The 14785-nt window shown below is 45.0% G+C and overlaps 1 protein-coding gene across 2 annotated transcripts in view; it reads right to left on the reverse strand.

The window, feature by feature from the left end:
- Positions 1-8610, reverse strand: part of KIAA1549L (KIAA1549 like) — a 267293-nt gene extending 258683 nt beyond the window's left edge. Inside the window, exon 1 of one of the 2 annotated variants that reach the window (XM_060606310.3) lies at positions 8234-8610. In XM_060606310.3, coding sequence (XP_060462293.2) covers positions 8234-8483 — 250 coding nt within the window. In that variant the 5' untranslated portion in view covers positions 8484-8610. The remainder of the gene's footprint in view (positions 1-8233) is intronic. The other variant, XM_060606311.3, reaches the window with a different exon arrangement.
- Positions 8611-14785: the final 6175 nt, after the last annotated feature.

Consider the following 14785-nt stretch of genomic DNA (forward strand, 5'->3'; position numbering starts at 1 on the left):
CTCACCCAGGCCATTCACCCTAGACCTTAAACCAAACCAATGTCCTAATGTCTAGAAAGTGTCCACTGTTAGCTTGAAGAATGAGGAAATGTACTAGAAGTATCTGATACTTCTTATTTTACTAAAGAAATTCTTAAACAATCTTCAATCTCAACTGTAAGACCATAGGCCTTAGGGGAGAAATAATACCAATTCTATCCAAACACTTTCATAAAACAGAAGAGAGATTGCTTTCAAACCATTTTAGAGACCAGCATTACCCTTATTCCAAAACCAAACAAAACATATCAGGAAAACAAAGCTACAAACCAATCAATATCCTTCATGAACATAAGACTTTATAAATTCCCAACAAAAAGATCAGAAAATCAGGTCCAGCTGGAATATACATCATGACTAAGCTGGAGTTTATCCCAGGAATACAAGGTTGGCCCAACATTCTAAAATCAACTAATGCCTTTTCACAGACTGAAAAAGAAAAACCCTGTGGTGATTTCAACAGAGAAAAGCATTTGACAAAATTCAATACCCATTTATGATTAAAAAAATTTTTTTTCACAGCAAACTGGGTATAGAAGGGAACTTCCTAAACCTGATAAAGGGCCTCTACAAAGAACAAAAACAAAAACAAAACTACAGCCAACATCATACTTAATAGTGAAAGGCTGAATGAGATCAAGGCAAGGATGTCCACTCTCCCCATTCCTATCCAACAGTGTACTTGAAGTTCTAACCAGTGCAATGAGGCAAGAGAAAAAAATGAAAGGCATAAATATCTGAAATAAAGAAAAATCCCCAAGATTCTACAGAAAGCTACTAAAACTAAAGTGAGTTTAGAAAGGTCACATGATACAAGGCTAATATTTTAAAAATCATATATCTATATATCAACAAAGATTTTTTAAAGTACTGCTTTCCAAACCAATGAAAAACATGAAAAACATATGTGCAGAATTTATATGCTGAAAACAACAAGACATTGATGAAAGAAGAGGAAGACTACCTAAATAAATGGAGAGAGATAGGTTCATGAATCAAAAAATTCAATATTGTTAAGATACCAGTCTTCTCCAATGAAATCCCAGTAGAAATTCCAGCAAGTCTTTTTTATACAGATTGGCAAAAAGATACTAAGATCTATATGGAAAAACAGAAGAACTAGAATATCCAAAAAGATTTTGAAAAAGAAAAAAAGATTTAGAGGATTCACAGTATCTAATTTCAGGACTTACTATACAGCACTGGAACTCTCATCTAGGGGCAATTTTACCCCCAGGGGCCACTTAGCAATGTCCGAAGACATTTTGGTTGTTACAACTGGGAAAGGAGAGGGAGCTACTGGCATCTACTGAGGCCAGAGATGGCACTAAACATCCTACAAGGCACAGGACAGTCCCCCACAACAAAGAATTGTCCAGCCTAAAATGTCAGGAGTGCTGAGCTAGAAAGAAACCCTGAGCTAGATAAATCAAGAGAGTGTTTTATTGGCATAAGGAAAAAAGTATACATGAATAGAACAAACCAGACTCCAGAAATAAACCCGCACATGTAAAGTACCAAGGTAATTCAATGGAGCAAAGATAATCTCTTTAATAAATGGTGCTGGAACAATTAAACACCCAATGCAAAAAAACATTAACCTCAACTCTTTCCCTGCATTATATACAAAAATTAACATGAAATGAACCACAGATCTAAAGGTCAAAACAAAACTATAAAACTTCTAGAAGAAATCATAGCTGTTTGTGACCTTAAGTTAGGCAAGTATTTTTTTTTCCTTTGTTAAAAAATTTATTGATTTAAATTCAAGTTAGTTTACATAGAGTGTAGTACTGGTTTCAGGAATAGAACCCAGGGATTGATTACTTACATATAACACCCAGTGCTCATCCCAGCAAGTGCCCTCCTTAATGCCCATCACCCATTTAGCCCATCTCCCCACCCACCACCCCTCCAGCAACCTTCAAGTCTGTTCTCTGTATTTATGAGTCTTTTACGGTTTGGTTAGGCAAGTATGTCTGTCCTCAGATACAAAAACCACAAATCTTTTCTTTTTTTAATGAAGGCTCTTTAATTTCATCTATTTTATTTTGATTCCAGCATAGTTAACTCACAGTGTTGTGTTAGTTTCAGGCGTATGATACAGCAATGCAGCAGCTCTATACAATACTCAGTGCTCATCAGGGTAAGTGAACTCTTAATCCCTTGCACCTACTTCACCCCAACAACCATAAATCTTAACTTTAAAAGTTGATAAACTAGAATTAATCAAAATTTAAAACTTCTCTTCTTGGAAAATACTGTCAATGAAACGAAAAGACAGGCCATAGACTGGGAGAAGATATTTGCAAAAAAACATACCTGATAAACGACTTGTATCCAGAATACATAAAAAAAGTTCAAGACTCAATAATAATAAAATAAATAATCCAATTTTTTTTCATGGGCAAAAGACTCAACAGACACTTCAAAGTAGATAGCAAGTAAGAAAATGAAAAGACACACAACGTCATTAGTAACTAGAGAATGCAAACTAACACTATAATAAGACACCACTAGAAACTACTGGAATAGCTGGAATTTAAATTAAAAAAAGAAAGGTGACAAAACCAAGTGCCAGTGAGGATACAGAGAAGCAACCAGAACACTCACGCATTGCTAATGGGAATACAAAACCGTACAGCCACTTTGGAAAAGAATTTGGCAGTTTCTTACAAGTTTAAACACGTATCTAATGTTAAGACCCAGAAATCCCACTCCTAGGTAATTACCCAAGAGAATGAAAGCTGCCCACACAGAAACTTGTGTGCCCCAAATTGGAAACACCCCAAATGTCTATCAACTGGTAAATGGATAAGCCAACTGTGGTACATCACAATAAAAAAGTACAGAAGTGGAGATACATATATGCAGTAACATATGTGATTCTCAAGAGCATTACGCTAAATCAGAGAAGCCAGACACAAAGTGTTACATACAGTATGATTCCATTTATGTGAGCCTCAGTTAAAAGCAAAATTATAGGGACAGAGAATAGATTGGTGCTTGTCAGGGACTGGATGTGTAGGGGGGAAAGGACTGACTACAAAGGAGCAGGAGGGAGTTTCTGGAGGTGACAGAAATGTTCTATATCTAAATTGTGGCTGTGGATCCATGATTATATACTTCTGTCAAAACTAATCATGCAGTATACCTAAAAAGGATGAATTCTACTGTATGTAAATTATACCTTAATAAACTTGACTTAAAAAAGAAAAAAAAAAGTGGCGGCTCATGGGTGTGTTTTCTTTGTACAGCATGACATTTCAAAAATCTGAATTAGTTGGTGACATTTGAAAACAAGATTTTGAATAACGATCCAGCTTTTCTTGAGAAGTCAGAACTTTGACACCCTGGGCCTCATTCCCTCACAGGGTGCAGCTGAGCAGAGACAGACTATTTGGACAAAGCTGATACTTTATGTCTTGCCACATCCCCCCACCTGAACCAATTCACAGAAGTATTTAATTGACCTGCCACCCCACCCACTGAGTAAGGCTTTCTTATCCTTAGCTATAGGCTGTTCGAGGGCAGGGGCCAGGCCTGGCCAGTTCTGCACTATACTTCCAGTATGTGCTGAAGAGTTTGGCCTCGTATATGTCAGGTGGTTGATAAACATTGTCACATCAATGTGACTCACTTGCTACCTTCCCTCCAGCTACAATAACTGATACTTACAATACCCAGAATGCTAACTGTTCCTTTGGTCCTGAAGTCCCCAAAGAGAGTCACCATCCAAGGCAGACATCTAGTGACCTAGAATAATGTGTCCCTCTGTGTGTTTACAAATCCTCTGTAATATGTTGTCAAGCAAAGAAATCACTTAGGATCATTCCAGCTATTCATTTTTGTCTGCAGAAGAGTAGAGTTGTTGTTTGTTTAAAAAAAAAGAAAAAAAGGAAAGGAAAGGAAAGAAAGAAAGAAAACTACAATACAGGCTTGAAGGGTAATGAAAGTGAAAAAGAAAGCATGCACATTCATGCTGAATATTCTCAGATCATATTCTAGTAATTTAAGACTGAAGTAGGCTTCTGAGAGATTCTCTGGTTGTCATCAGAATCCAGAATCCCAAAGTTTTCACAAGGATGCTCAGTTTTAGAGCAGGTGTGGAGGCAGGGCAGGGATATCTGACTTCTGTTTGATGTCAATATTAAAAGTAGAGCATTACTGTTCCCCAAATCTTCTTTACTTATGTGTGGGATGGGGAAAGAAAAGGGGGCGAGGTTTAGGACATCTTGCAAGTATCTTTGAAGCACTAATAAATAACACTGACAGTAAAAAGCTCAAATATATTTTATTGGATTGTCTATATCTGGGGGAAAAAACACCAAACTCTTGCCATACGCCTTTTAATGTTAAAAAATGAAAACGTACAGGGGCACCTGGGTGGCTCAGTCCGTTAAGCGTCTGACTCATGGTTTGTGAGTTCAAGCCCCACGTGGGGCTCTGTGCTGACAGCTCAGAGGCTGGAGCCTGCTTTGGATTCTGTGTCTCCCTCTCTCTCTGCTCCTCCCCTGTTCATGCTCTGTCTCTCTCTCTCTCTCTCAAAAATAAACATTTAAAAAAATGTTTTAATGAAAAGCACAAATATAATGCAATTATATCCCATCTTAACCCTCTCTTGACCCACTTCCTCTCTTACTCTGCTTTCCTTGATAGACAAAACTTCAAAAGAGCTGTCTTTTTGGGGAGGGGGCCAAGATGGCATAACAGCATGGAAGTTTTGTTTTGGGGTTTTGTTTTGTTTTCTTTGCATCTCTCCTCCCTGAAATGCACCCAGATCAACACCAAACCATCCTGCACACCCAGAAAACTGATTTGAGGATTAACACAACAATCTGCACAACCTGAACCACAGATCTCAGCAGGTCTGTGGCGTGGAAAGGTGAACTTGGGGAGAGAGAAGCCACAGAGGGCAGGGAGCTGTTAAAAGAGTTGTCTTTCTTACAATCTCTGATTTATCCTCTTCCTTTCTCTCTTGAACCCACTGCAGTAAGACCTTCACCCCCTCTACTCTGAGGGCACCAAACACATCCACATCTCCAAATACCAACATTCATTGCTAGTCCTCATCTAACCTTTCTCAGTCTCTTTTGCTGGTCCCTCTTCTCCTGGACCCCCAAATGCTGCAGTTTTCCAGGCCTCATTGCTCAGGTCACTCCTCTTTTCTATACTTACTCTCTAGGTTTCTCATCCAATCCCATGCTAATGGCTTCCAAATTTATATCTGCCATTTTAGAAGAACACCTAGCATTCACTGAGCATTTACTGTGTATACCAAGCACTGTTTTAAATGCTTCAGATGTATTAACTCATTCGATCCTCATTAACTCACTGAGGTTAGAGCTATTATCCCCATTTTACAGATCAGAGAACTGAGGCCCAGAGAGGCAAGGTCCCATGAAGGAATGAGCACTGCACCTGCACCCAACTGGCACACAGGATCAGTAATTAAGAAGGTCGGGAAGTCAAGTCTGAACTTTACCATCCTGCCTGGAGCCCCTGAGGGCAGAAGAGGATAGAGGGTGTCAGCGCTCACTGCTCTAAAGAAACTTCTTTCCCACATCCATCTTCCATATCCAAGACAGAAGTTACGGCCTGGGAGCAAGGGCTCCATGGAGATGGAGGTTAGGAGAGAGAGTCTGAGGGAGGACACCAGGGGCAACAGCCTTTCCTTTTACAGGACAAAGAGAAGGAGCCCTGATTCCTCAGGAATTTTAAAGCAAAAGCACTTGGGTGGAGACAGGCTGGAAACACACTGCTGGGCCCACAGAACACAAAGATTCTGAACAACTACCACAGCATTTTCCTGAAACAAATCTATTTACCCATTTTTCAACCTGGGTAAATGTCTGCCTTAGCCTTGCTTAGAAAACAAGGAACAGCAATGCCTTGACTGTAGCAAACTAGCACTTTTAATAGCCTCTTAATGTCATAGGTCTGGCTTCTCATGCAACTCGGCATCAGACACATTTGGCAGTGAGCAGCAGCACCAAACTGCAGCAGGTACCGCTCCTGTTGTTGGAAGGTACCCCAACCAAGTTGTTGGAAATCAGAGGTCCCAGAAAAGTGCCATCCATTCTCCCGCCTCCCTCCAAACACTGCTTCCTGACACAAACCCCTTGAGATGCCTGGAGTCAGTCCCAGCACTCACCCACCGTGCAGTGAAGCTGCCTCAACTGGAATCCAGAGAACAAATGAAGGCAGATAAGAGGCAGGACAGGGAGCCAGTGTTCAAGTCTTCCACTGAGAGAGAGACAAGTCATGGCACTGAATCAGTGGCAAACCCACAGGAACCCATGGAGCCCAGTGGTAGACTCTGGATCCACAGGTGATCTGGACCACGGGAAATTAGTCCTCAAGGGTGACAGCAGAAAGGGCACCCAAAAAGCACAAAGGAAACAAGTCACTCCAGTGAGAGAGGGAAAGACAGAGGGCTTAGGGGAACATCAATTTTAATGATTTTTACCATCATTTTAATCAAAGCACCTTTCCTAACTATCCCCATGATCAGCACACTAAAAGAGAAAAGAAAAAGGACATCAGGGCTGAAATGAAAAGATATGGATCAAAAGTTCCCTAAGTCAGGCTCTGGCAGTCTGAAAGAAGAGCCAAGTAAAGCCACAGAGGTTCAGAAGGGTCAATGTACAAAGGTCGGAAGGGAGAAGAGAAATTCAAAACCTATCAGAGGAAATCATGTGACATCAGGCTGAACGAGAACAATACCTAAAATCCAAATTTCACATATTACAGATGGTTGAACACTTTTTGCTATATGCACTCAAATGAACAACATCCAGGAATTCACATCTCATAAACAGTTTACAAAACTACCAAAGATCTGATTTATTTTAAATAAAAACTCAAAGTGTGTTTCTGATCCAAGGAATACTAGGGTATTTGCATGTGTCTAACTCAGGACTTACCTTTTAACCATTATACCAAATACATTTCACTGAAAACTGCTAGAAGCATAAAAACTGGGGGCTAAAATTCTTCAAAGGCTTTTCTTGGGTCTCAGGCACACATCCAAAGATTACCAAACTTTGTCACCACTATAATCATAACACAAAAATTCCTGGACAGTATCTTGCAAACATAGATGCTTCATGTCAGGGACCCTTTAAGTGAATCAAAAGGGGGGCGGGGGGCTTTGAATTAAGCAGCTGAAGACAGGCAATATTTTAAACCTGAAACTCTCTTATCTGAATCCTTCAAAATCCTTCATAATTAGGAAATTTAATCTAATTTGGAGGAAGGAGTATGCTGAGAAAAAAGCAGTCTTCATTAGTCCTTGCTAAAAATGACATAACTACAGGACCACATTAGCTGAAGTGAGAGCTATATTCCTTGATAAATTAAATGTACCAAGAGCACAGAATTTCATCGCAAACAAAAGCTTGACCTTTCCAAGTGCCATAGTAATCATTCTTATTTCACAGACAATTCCTGACTGCACAGTAAGTTTGGAAGCACATTAGCAGAATAATCCCCCCCCCCCCCCCCCCCGCAAAGAGTTACAAAAGATTTCTCAAAATCATCCAAGGAATTACAGAGATCTATTTCTTGGGGGTTCTTGGGAATCTAAGAGACAAGCCTGATTATTTTTAACTGTCCTCCTGCAAACAGTGGGTTATATACTTGATCAGTGCCTGGATCCCTTTGCAAGATGCAAGCAATTATTTTAGGTACCTCTATCCCAAAAGAAAACGGGTCTCCTGTCAACATGTAGGGGGAAACGCTATTGGGAAGCCGACACGGGAATTGCCTAAAACTCTCTGGCCATTTCATGCAGTTAAAACAAAGTGGACACCCAACAGGGAGCCCAAAATACAGTGAATGTCTCCACCCTGAAATGTGTCCTACTAAAACACATCCCTTTTAAGGTGTCTTAACACACCATGTCTTTATCTAAATGAAGCGTGCCTGTGGGACCACTAGGAAGGATCTGCAACTTGTCCAGAAAGAAGATGCGAATGCACCTCTTTTTACTTCCCCGCCCAACGGTGCCTTCCCCGGAGACAGATTTCTGACAGTTCTCCCGCTGTTGCAGCAGCAAAGGGCGGAGAAAATCCTAGCGCCGGTGCTGCAAAGACCTCTCCATCCACCACCACCCCGTCAGGTGCCGGCCCCGACGGGCGGCCCGGCTCCTCCAGAAACCTCCATAGGGGCAAAGCAGTCGCCAAGTGCTTACCCGGGTCGGCCAGGCAGTGCTCGGGGAGGGCCGCCAGCAGCAGGAGTCCCAGCAGCAGCGGCGGCAGCGGCGGCGGCGGCGGCGGCGGCGGCGGCGCATCCTGGGACGCGGCGGCCCGGAGCCCGGGCGCCGGCCCGGAGCCCCTCACGCCCCGGCCGCCGGCGGCTCCCCCGCCCGCCCGGCCCCTGCGCCTCCGCGCCGCCTGCCCAGCTTCCCTGCGGCCCTGGGGCTTCGCCTCCTGCCGAGCCATGGGGACGCTTCACACATCCAGGCCGCTGCCTCGCTCCGCACCGCGCCGGGGAGCCCAGCTTTCGGCGCCCCGGTCCTCACCGGGCATCTCCGGCCATGGCCCGGGCGCCGGAGGGCGGGGGCGCCGGGAGGCGCGACTTGCTCGCTCGTCCTGCCGCGCCCGGGGCGGGCTCCGCGGAGCCGCGGCTTCACCCGCTCAGGGCCCGGGGCCTCATGGAGCCGCGGCGGGAGCCGGCCGGGGTTCCCACGGTGCCTGTCGCCCCGCGCCGGCGCGCCCGGGTTGCGAGGGTGGGACGGGCGCCGCCCGGGGCCCCCACCCCCGGGGCCGGCTCCCGCGGGATGAGGGGGCGAGGCTGCGAGGAGCGGGCACTGGCGGCCGCGGGGCGCGCTCGGGACCCTCCCTCCCGCCGCCGGCTGCTGCCTCTCCGCCCCACTCCCCGCGCTGGCTCCGGCTTGGGTTCCAGCTCCGGCCCCGGCTCCCGGGCCGAGAGTGTTACTGCAGCTCAGAGCGGCGCCTCATTGACAAAGAAAGCACGTAGCTACCGGAGCGGGCGAGGGAGGCGAGGCAGGCGCGCGCGCGCATCCCCGCGCGGAGCCACCGCGCGCCCCCCGCTCCCGCGCACCCCGCTGGCCCGGGCCCGAAGAGGGACCCCTCGCGGCCGTTCCCGCGCGCCGAGGTCCAGACGTGGGTGTGGAGGCGGCGGAGGAGTTCCTTCTCTTCTCCCTCCTTTCCCTGCCAGTCTCCCGTCTAGAGGAGGGGAGATCGCCAGGAGGGGTCGTCTGCCCCAAAAAGAGGGTAGATGGTGATGGTCAACGTACTGAAGAGGCCAGTAAGCTCCTCAGCCTGAATTTGGAAAGCCCTTTGCAGATAGGTGGGCGCGCTTTGTGCTGTTTGTTCACTAGTTCTCTGAGGGGGCGGCAGACACCTGCATGCCCCGTTTACCCCCAAGGACCTGAAGCGACTATGGCCTAGTTGCAATAACACGCTGGACTAAAACATAGTATAAATATTTACTGCAGCCATACTACGTGCAAAACAGTGCACATAGCGAAACGTCTTCCCATAAAAGCCTTCTTGCAGATAGGAGAATTAAGCAGTCACTATCCAGCGGAACAAAAGGCGTCCGAGTCAGCTGAATTGGCTTCCTTGCTTTTCCCCTTGCCGAGCTAGATGACCTTAAGCAAATTACCTCGTTCATCGGTGCTTCATACGTCCCTCAGCCAATAAACATTTATTCAGAGGCCACTGCCTGCCAGCTACTGTGTTAGGCGCTGGGGATGTAAGTGGTGAGCAAAAAACACACGTCCCTGACCTCATGAAGCTCAAGCTCTATGCATTCGACAATACTTACTGACTGCCTGTTAAGTGTCAGGCACTGTTCTAGACACTGAGGGCAACAGCCACAAACAAAATCTCCGCCCTCCTATGACATTCTAGTGAAATGACTAGACTGGCAATAAGCAAGTAAGTGATAGATGCTATGGAGAAAAATCAGTATAAAAGAATGAAAAACAGGAAGGGAGTATTGCAGTGTTAAATAGGGTGAAGGAAGGCCTCACTGAGAAAGTGATATTTAAGCAAAGAGCTGAAGGTGGTGAGGGAATAAGCCTCACAGGGAGAACATTCCAGATAAAAGGACAGCAAGAGCCAAAACACAGAAGCAGAGCGTGCCTGGTGTGCTCAAAGCACAGCAAGCCAGCTAGTGGGTGTGGAAAAGTGTTATATCTCACTTATTGTGCATCAGTAGGATAGAAATAACACCATATTTCATCTAAGACACATTTTCCCACATACTAACTTCTCAGAAGTCAGATGTGTTTCATACTGCATCTAAGGTTTGCTGAAACACAGTAATACCTTCTTCGGGTCATTATTACTTAAGATAGCTGTTCATTTAGGTGAGTTCTGCTGTTTTTAAGAAACTTGCAGTCTGGTTGACCCAAGAAAACAACTCAGAGAACGAGTTCGAGACACTAATGAGGAAGCCAGTCCATGGCCATGATTCAAGCAACATCACAAGGCAGGGGAAATAATGGTCCCAGCAGCAAGTGGTGACACCAGGGAGAGGTAGCAGGGCATTGCTGGCCTGAGGTAGAAAAGATCCAGAAGGGGAGAGGCTGTGAGGCAAGAGACAAGATCAAACCACAGCTGGGCTATCTATGAGCATTCAGAGAGAGACAGGAGGATTTGGGGGGCAAATTCCATGGGGTCGAGAGATAGCAAATGTGTATCTCAAAAGCATGTCCTCTACTGGGATTTTCCCTTCAATTATTATTTGCCAGCCTTAGACAAGATATAAATCACTTTTCTGTGATATTGTTAGACAGGTTTGGTTGAATTTCTCTGCCAGATGAGGCTGGTGTCCAGAGCAGAAAGGATCCTTGCCCTGAGGAAGCCTGTAGTCTACTGAGAGGGGTAGAGGTCACTTTAGGGAGCCTTCATTCTAGGGAACCTTCACTTTAGGGAGATGTGGAGAGTATCCGGTGGCAGAGGCATGCGCAGCTTGCCCATCATCACGGGAATGTGGGTGAGGGATGGCTATTTATGCCTGGATCAGGAGGGAAGGTGAAAGAAGGCAACATTTACAGTTTTGCCAGGCCCGGCAAATGGCAAGGTGGAAAGGTGGGAACACATGTACAACGTTTTCAGAGGAAGAGTGAAGTATCTGGTGAGGGCCGCCCAGAGGGCACTTGGGGAGACCCGGTGTTAAGGCAGGAGATCCACACTGGCACAGATGTGGAGAGGTTGAGTTCGTACCCTATCCTCATCCAGCAGGAACAACTGCGGGTAAGTTTTCTGCTGGTGCAGGAAGCTTGATGAGATCCCAGTCCTCGACTGATGATCAGTCGGTGCACAGACTCTGAAACTTGACTGCTTAGATATTTAAATTCAAGTTCTGCCATATACTAGCTGTATAACTTTGGACAAATCACACTTGTCTATAACACTGGAAATGATGAGAACCTACCTCATTGGGTTGTTTTAAGGATTGAATTGGTACATATCAAGCATTTAAAAATATACTTGACACACAGTGTTCAGTCTTATATAATAATTGCATTCCTGCTGAACCATAATCCCTTTTGTTAACTTTAGTCTGTTAAGACTGAGGCTCTGGGATTTTCCCTATGTGTGATTATTGCTACATAGCGTTAGAAGTCTGTTTCTTTGGGGGCACCTGGGTGACTTGGTCGGTTAATCCTCTGACCAGCTCAAGTCATGATCTCACAGTTTGTGAGTTCAAGCCCCACATTGGGCTCTGTGCTGACAGCTCAAAGCCTGGAGCCTGCTTCAGATTCTGTCTCCCTCTCTCTCTGCCACTCCTCCACTTGAACTCTCTCTCTCTCTCAAAAATAAACATTTAAAAAACTTTTTAAGAAAATAGACCGTATTTCACTGCACCAATTGGTTTCAAGTTGCCCCACTATTCTGTGTACCAGTAAGAAGGAAAACAATGCTGCCAATTAAACAGTAACCATGTTTTAAAAAAAAAAAAAAAGTCTGTGTCTTTTTACAAAGAAAATTGTTAGGCCAGTGGCAAAGGTCAATCTCCAGGCAGTGGTTTCTAGCTCTCAACTGAAATTTCCAGACATTGCCTTACAGGGGAGATACCTGGGCCTCTGTTTCGTTCTTTTTGCAATAAGCAGATCTACCTGCTCTAGCCCTAATCTCTATTACTGACAGTCCTTGCTTGTACAAAGCCCAAGTCTACACTGAAGTCTTTCTTTTGTGTGTCCAAGACTATGCTAAGGTCCTGTGGTTCCTACAGGGTGCAGTGCCCCTGCCCCACTGTTACTGTGCTTAGAGTCAAGGGAGGGAGACACACACTTATGCCACACGTGGCAAGTGCTGCCAGACATGGTGAAGAGTGCTGAGTGGAGCATTGCTGACAAGGGGAAGTATGGGTCACCTGCCATGTTCAGGAACTAAAACATGGCTTTACAAACCATGAGGGCCTAAAGTGCCATGGTATATATTTCAGATTACTTTAAAGTGGGGGGGGGGGGGGACAGAAATTTAAAATGCAATTCTAAACATGGTATCTGGTTTTCCCTGCTTTCGGCACCCTTGAGAAAACATAACAGGGTTACATGAAATGGAGCATTTACCAGCCCCTGCCTGCATCTCACTGTCTGGTCCTAGATGCTCATGGTGGGGGTCCCTGCAGACAAGAACTGCCCTGGAGGGCAAGGAGATGTGGTTGAATTAACAATGCTGAGGGCAGTAGGGAGCTGTGAGAATTTTCAAGCAGAGTAAGCGATCAGATGTGTGTTTGGGAAGATCACTCTCCACCTCACAGAATAGACTAGAAGAGGGATTCGAGGAGGCATTAGGAGGCCAACTAAAAGGCCATTGCAGAATGGTGGGTCATCTTGTTTCCCTTTCCCTCATCTCTCAACCTGCTTTTCTGAAAGAGGCTTTCACATCCCGCTCCAGGAGCCAGCACGACAGGCCCAGCAGGGCAGTGCCCGCACCCACGAGGGCCAGCTCTGAGCGGCCAGGTGGGTGAGGCTGATCTCAGACCTAGAGTAGCCTCGAAACTCAGTGCTTCATTTGCACCCGTCTCCTGTCGATGACAAGTCAATGTCCCAGGTTCTGGCTAATTATTCTCCATATCCTCCAGTGGGAGAATGCAGTTTTTAACCGTGAAGGGATAATTTGTCTTGTTAATATTTCTGGTGCTCCTGGGGCTCATCTAATTGCAGAGCGGGGATATGGTCCAGGCTCTGGCACTATGGGACTAGCTCATTTCTACCGCATCGCTTTGCCTTCAAGCTCCAGCTTCGCTGTGTGAAGCCCTTTTCTCAGGCTCTGTAGGGTGGCAACTAGGACTGACCATTGAAAATCTCAGTGATTTACAACCTGGGTTCCAGTCCTCATCTACCACCTAATAACCGGTGACCCTTAGGGGAAAAAAAGTAAAAGTCAGTCTCCCTCCTTCAGAAAACTGGAGCTGTCTATCCAAGATATCAAGGCTATCTACCCAAGATAAATAAAACCATATGCCCACACAAATACTTGAACATAAATGTTTGTATCAGCATTATTCGCCAAGAGCCAAAATGTGGAAACAACCCAAATTCCCAACAGCTGGTCGGTGGATAAAAAAAATGTGCGATACTGGCATAGTATTCAGCAATAAACAGGAACGAAGTTCGGCCACATGCTGAGACACAGATGAACCTGGAGAGTATTATGCTAAGTGAAAGAAGCCAGTCACAAAAGGCCACATATCATATGATTCCATTCATACAAAATGTCCAGAGAAGGCAAACTCAAAGAGTCAGAAAGTGGAATCGTGGTTGCCCGGGGCTGGGGGAGTAAAAATGAGGACTGACAGGGGGCACAAGGTTTCTTTTTATGCTGACAAAAATGTTCTAAGTTAGACTGTGGTTATGGATATATAACTCTGTAAATATACTAAGCATCACTTAAGTGAGTACTTAAAACTAGTGAGTTTTGTTTTTGTTTTTGTTTTAATTTTTTTAACATTTTCATTTATTTTTGAGACAGGGAGAGACAGAGCATGAACAGGGGAGGGTCAGAGAGAGGGAGACACAGAATCCGAAACAGGCTCCAGGCTCTGAGCCGTCAGCACAGAGCCCGACGCGGGGCTCGAACTCACAGACCGTGAGATCATGACCTGAGCCGAAGTCGGCCGCTTAACCGACTGAGCCACCCAGGCGCCCCAAAACTAGTGAGTTTTATGTTATGTACAGCATCTCCCAATAAAGGTGTTAAAAAAAACTGAATCTGGCACCAAGTGCTCAATAAATCTTTGATGTTATTGTTATGTAAAGTGTTTTTCTTAAGCATGTAAGGGGTATTTATATTTAAAATTTCAGTTTAGGGGCGCCTGCATGGGTCAGTCAGTTAAGCATCTGACTTCAGGTCAGGTCATTATCTTGCAGTTCCCGAGTTCCAGCCCCGCGTCAGGCTCTATGCTGACAGTTCAGAGCCTGGAGTCTGCTTCAGATTCTGTGTCTTCCTCTCTCTCTCTCTCTCTCTCTCTCTCTTTCTCTCTCAAAAATAAAAACATTAAAATTTCATTTTAGATATCTATCACTTTTTGTAAAAAAGAAAACCCACAAAGACTCAACAAAATTAGACCACAAAATTTGCATTGTTCGTTGTAGTACTATTGGTAATAAAAGAACAAATGTTTGCGCCTCTTAATTGGAAGATCCTTCTCGTATTTGATTTGGAAAGATGAGCAAAGTGTGCTTCCTTCGCTTCACTTCTTCCCCTTCTGGTTTTGAAAGGCAGTTTCGCCAAGCTTAACGCAAGAATATCTGACTGTT

Source organism: Panthera onca, chromosome D1 (assembly GCF_046562875.1).
Source record: "Panthera onca isolate mPanOnc1 chromosome D1, mPanOnc1 haplotype 2, whole genome shotgun sequence".
Taxonomy (NCBI): domain Eukaryota; kingdom Metazoa; phylum Chordata; class Mammalia; order Carnivora; family Felidae; genus Panthera; species Panthera onca.